The sequence below is a fragment of the Limulus polyphemus genome, unplaced genomic scaffold (assembly GCF_000517525.1).
Source record: "Limulus polyphemus unplaced genomic scaffold, Limulus_polyphemus-2.1.2 Scaffold3081, whole genome shotgun sequence".
Lineage (NCBI taxonomy): Eukaryota > Metazoa > Arthropoda > Merostomata > Xiphosura > Limulidae > Limulus > Limulus polyphemus.
Window position 1 is genome coordinate 89,758 of NW_013668691.1, and position 5,342 is coordinate 95,099.

The window sequence follows — 5,342 nt, forward strand, 5'->3', positions numbered from 1 at the left end:
AAGATTTGTCTACCGTCCCTAACTTTGAACGACTGACCGGGAGGGTAAGATTTGTCTACCGTCCCTAACTTTGAACGACTGACCGGGAGGGAAGATTTGTCACCGTCCCTAACTTTGAACGACTGACCGGGAGGGAAGATTTGTCACCGTCCCTAACTTTGAACCACTGACCGGGAGGGAAGATTTGTCACCGTCCCTAACTTTGAACCATTGACCGGGAGGGAAGATTTGTCACCGTCCCTAACTTTGAACGACTGACCGGGAGGGAAGATTTGTCACCGTCCCTAACTTTGAACCACTGACCGGGAGAGAAGGCAACCAATCTGCAGCGACCTAACACCCACCATTCAGGCTGACTTTCACTTTTATAACGCATCCAAAGCTTAAAGTGCGGAGAATATTGTACGGTATCTCACGGATAAGAATCCGGCTCACAAGCTCCGAAATTCAGAGCTATATCACGGACCCTGTATTTTTGCGTTGTAAGTCCGTAAACTTACCGCTGTTCCACCGGTGAACATATAAAAGATAAAATTGGAAGATGACTACCAGAAAACAGTTTTGATCAAAAGAAGGCTAGCTATAAATAGCAAAACTAAAATAACTTTAAAAAGTAAAATATACAGATAATCTTGTTTAATAAATAATTAACGTGTTACAAATCAACAAACCAGAAAACTAAAATATAAAATGAGTAGACGGTATTTAATCACCAGTTTGGTACCCTCACTGTTCTATATATTTTTGGTTTGTTTGTAATTAAGCACAAAGCTACACAATGGGCTATCTATTTTCGATCATAATCCCAATAATATCCCACTAGGTTTTTGGATAACTTAGAATATTTCTCCTGAAGAAAAACAGTCAACTACTCCAAATTGCTCGAGTTTTTTTAAATTCATTGCACATTTTGTGCGTGATCCTGTGTGTTAACTCATATATATAATCAACTACTCGAAAGTGCTCGAGTTTCTTGTTCTTTTTTTAATTCATTACACATTTTGCGCGTGATCCTGTATGTTAATTCATATATCAGAATTTGAATATTTCGGTTAGTCTCAAACCCACACATTAAACCAATAGTATGAAATAATCTTAAAAAAACGTAACACTAATTTTTAGTTATTAAAAAATCATTTTAAATATTAATAACCCGTAAGAACAAATACAACTAATTAGGGAATAGCTAAGACAGTCTAAAAATGGAATACGTGAAAACAACAGATAATGACCACATTCCATTCTAGAAAGTTTTGTTTGTAAGACTCCAAGTGTCAGACATTAAACGTGCTGACGAACTTACAATCACAGAAAGATAGGGGGCTCAATTACACCACAACTATAATGTGCATGTATGTTTATAGATGCTAGAAAAGTATAGGTTTGAGCAAACAATAAATGCTGCAGATAAAACTTGAGCCTATTATTGCCCTCTTTCACTGAGTGGTTTGTCAGAAACTTAACTCTTTTTTTTTTTATGCGGACAATAAAACTATTATTAAAATTTATTGCTCATTGTTCTAGAATTGCTGACACAGTCACATCTCTTTCTCAAACAACTTATCATTTTTATTTACTTGATATTATTTAGATTATCCTATCACGAGATCGCAGCTGCGTTATATTGTGTTTTTGTTCCTGCATCATCCGTGCCAAAACATGAAGCCTCTATATAGATGTACATTAATATAAAATATTGGACTATAAAATCCTGGTCCAGAAAGAATAACGACCAACTAATCGTAAAACTAGTACGAAAAAAGTCAAGCTTTTCGTGAGAGAAAATATAATAAAAACTTAATACACATATCTTGTTTCGCTTTCTCCTCTAAGTTCGAATCTATCTTTTTTCTCTCTCTCTCTCTCTTGGGTAGACCATGGAAGTACCTCCCCCCCCAAAAAAATGATGTAATTTAACCCAAAAGAGCAGGCCAAACAAAATATAGATCAGCCTTTTAGCCTAATTTAATACAATGTAGCAAAAAAAAAGTGTAGATAAACCTTTTAACAGCAAATGAAAGAAAGTGGTTTAATGAACATTTTGTAATTACAGTTCGTGTGTTTACAATTTTCATTTTGAGAGGTACCTGATTTCCAAAATTTCGAGTTTCGATACCCATGGCAGGCACAGCACAAATAGACCATTGTGTTTTTTATGTTTAACAACAAACAAACAATTTCAAAAATAATTTCATAAAAGAATACAACAAAAAGAGAAAATAACTTATTTTTCATATTTTAGTTTCGTAAAAGAATACAACAAAAACAGAAAATAACAAAATTTTCACATTTGAGTTTCGTAAAAAGAAAAACTGTGTGAACTACTGTCTTGGTTGAATTGAACAAATGATTAGTTCGCCAGACGTTTCACGAGGAAATAAGTTTTAGTTTAATCGTTCGTAAAACTAAGATTGTAATCAGTAATAGGCAACCATAAATATTTTAGTTTTTATTTAAATCACAAACCTTCTTTCCAAGGAACACCAGCCACAGTATGGATTTCTGGCCTGTAAACACCCCTCGCACGTGCTATGCTGCTGACATCTTTCGACCACTACTTTACTCAACTGTTGGTAAAAATAATATTTTGATCAAAACACATTTTTTTTTCGTTCAGATAATCAGACTTTATGTAGTCAAATAAGGAATTTTTAATATTATAATAATATAGAGTGTTTTGTGATGTTTCGCATGGTTTATGTTGTTAGAACAACACAAGGTTCATAAATCATAATACAGCAATAACAATTATTTCTTACGTTAATAAAACGTTCTGTTGATTTGATATCGTAATAATTCAGAAAGTAAACTACACGTCTCATATAAAAAACAAAATAAAATACAACAAATTTAACATTGTAATTTAACACAGGATGTCCGAGAAGTCTGTAACCATAGGTGATTTGCAGCTGGGAAGTTCAAGCTTGGTTGAATGACACCTTCCCATGATATTTGATTGGCAGACGTGATCCTCAGGAATGGGCCCCCAAGATCTCCGGACGTGGCACCCATGGATTTCTTTTTTTCTGGAGACTGCTCAAGGCTCGTGTGTACAAAGAGAAAATCAGGGATGCCGGAACATCTGAAACATCGAATTCACGACAAGTGTCGGACCATTGACAATAATACGAATATACTTTGTAGCATGGCAATATGTAGAACACATTCTGTAAAATTCGTTGAAGTGCCTATGATTCCAGACTTTTCGGACATCCTGTACATTAAGATTTGCTTCAAAGTGAAATTTCAGAATAAGTGCTGGACTACAATAATAGATTTCACGACGGGTAGCATTACTTTACAACAATAGCTTTCATGACGATAGCATTACTTTACAACAATGGCTTTCACGACGGGTAGCATTACTTTACAACAATAGCTTTCATGACGATAGCATTACTTTACAACAATAGCTTTCACGACGGTAGCTTTCCCTTACAACAATAGCTTTCACGATGGTAGCATTACTTTACAACAATAGCTTTCACGACGATCGCATTACTTTACAACAATAGCTTTCACGCAGGTAGCATCACTTTACAACAATCATTTTCATTTTAGTAGTTTTCCCATACAACAATAGCTTTCACGACGGTAATACTACTTTACAACAATAGCTTTCACGAAGGTAATACTATTTTACAACAATAGCTTTCACGAAGGTAATACTACTTTACAACAATAGCTTTCATAACTATAGCATCACTGCTATCGTCATGAAAGCTATTGTTGTAAAGTAAAGTAATGCTACCGTCGTGAAAGCTATTGTTGTAAAGTAGTATTACCTTCGTGAAAGCTATTGTTGTAAAGTAAAGCAATAGTTTTCATGACGATCGCATTACTTTACAACAATAGCTTTCACGAAGGTAGCGTTACTTTACGACAATAGCTTTCACGAAGGTAGCATTACTTTACAACAATAGCTTTCACGAAGGTAGCATTACTTTACAGCAATAGTTTTCATGACGATCGCATTACTTTACAACAATAGCTTTCACGAAGGTAGCATTACTTTACAACAATAGCTTTTACGACTTTAGAATTACTATACAACAATAGCTTTCACGAAGGTAGCATTACTTTACAACAATAGCTTTCACGAAGGTAGCATTACTTTACAACAATAGCTTTCACGAAGGTAGCATTACTTTACAACAATAGCTTTCATGAAGGTAGCGTTACTTTACGACAATAGATTCCATGGAAGTAACATTACGTTTCAATTAGAGTAAAAGTGGTTATTACATTGAACATTCTACTGTCAATTCCTAACACACAATAAATAAATAACTCACAACACTAAATAGTCAACATTGCTAACACAACTAACTGCTATTGTTTCTGAAATGTTGACTAGTACATTAATGACTCTTTGTTTGTAATATAACTACAATAGTGTGTTGTTGTTTTTTGTCAAACCAACTGCTTCTTTAATGTTTTCATAATACAGTTTGAACTCTCTCTCTCGGCATATGGTATACAGCACTAAAAATATTATAAACAACCAAACTCGCTATAAAAGCACGAGAAAATGTGTTACCATTACAAATTTCTACGTTAAATGGATTAGTCACATCAAGAGTGATTTCTTATATCAGTTACCGTGTAAGGAGAGGCAATGTACAGAAATCTTTTGCTTGGATCCAAATGGATATCCGAGAGGATGGGATGTCCCGGATCAATAACAACCTCTTCAAATTCTTCCGCTTCTTCTTTGCTACTCAGGAGTATCTAAACCACACATATCACGTGATTGTAAGTTAGGAAAGTAATCAACAAATAGGTAAAAATGTGACTAAATGTTAAAAAAGTGATAGCCTAACAGGAGTGAGTGTCAGAAACGATAGCATTTCGTAACAAAAGTGTAGATTCGTGTTATCTTCAACGTCTAATATCTAAATATCCACTACCGGCACTTGTGTTTAAAATTGTTTGCTAAAATTATAATAAATAATTAATTAAAAACAACGTTTTATATTTACACAATAAAAACTTTTATTGAAGCCGTACGGCTTCCACTTTAATATCTCTACAAGTACATGTTTCGACGTAGATCACGTAGTTACATATTAGGGACGGCTAGCGCAGATAGCCCTCGTGTAGCTTTGCGCGAAATTCAAAACAAACAAATATAATATAATACACAATTAACATTATCTGAATTACAACCAAATCTATGAGTTTACGAAAAATATTTTCTCCCCAGTAGAGCCTGTAATATATTTACTGTATGTAATATAACCTTTCTCACAAATACAACAATTTAATTTATCACACGAAAAATCAATAGATTTCTTTGTTTCATTTTCCCCATTTAAAATAGTATTGTTGCATCAGCGAAG

General features: G+C 34.2%; 1 protein-coding gene across 1 annotated transcript in view; it reads right to left on the reverse strand.

Moving 5' to 3' along the window:
- The window catches only part of LOC106468620 (plexin-B-like), a 69,664-nt gene that overhangs the window by 51,598 nt on the left and 12,724 nt on the right, over window positions 1–5,342 (reverse strand). Inside the window, exons 3-4 of the mRNA XM_022396965.1 lie at window positions 4,603–4,731; window positions 2,467–2,567 (exon numbers count right to left, since the gene is read on the reverse strand). Of these exons, the coding sequence (XP_022252673.1) occupies window positions 2,467–2,567; window positions 4,603–4,731 (230 nt within the window). The remainder of the gene's footprint in view (window positions 1–2,466; window positions 2,568–4,602; window positions 4,732–5,342) is intronic.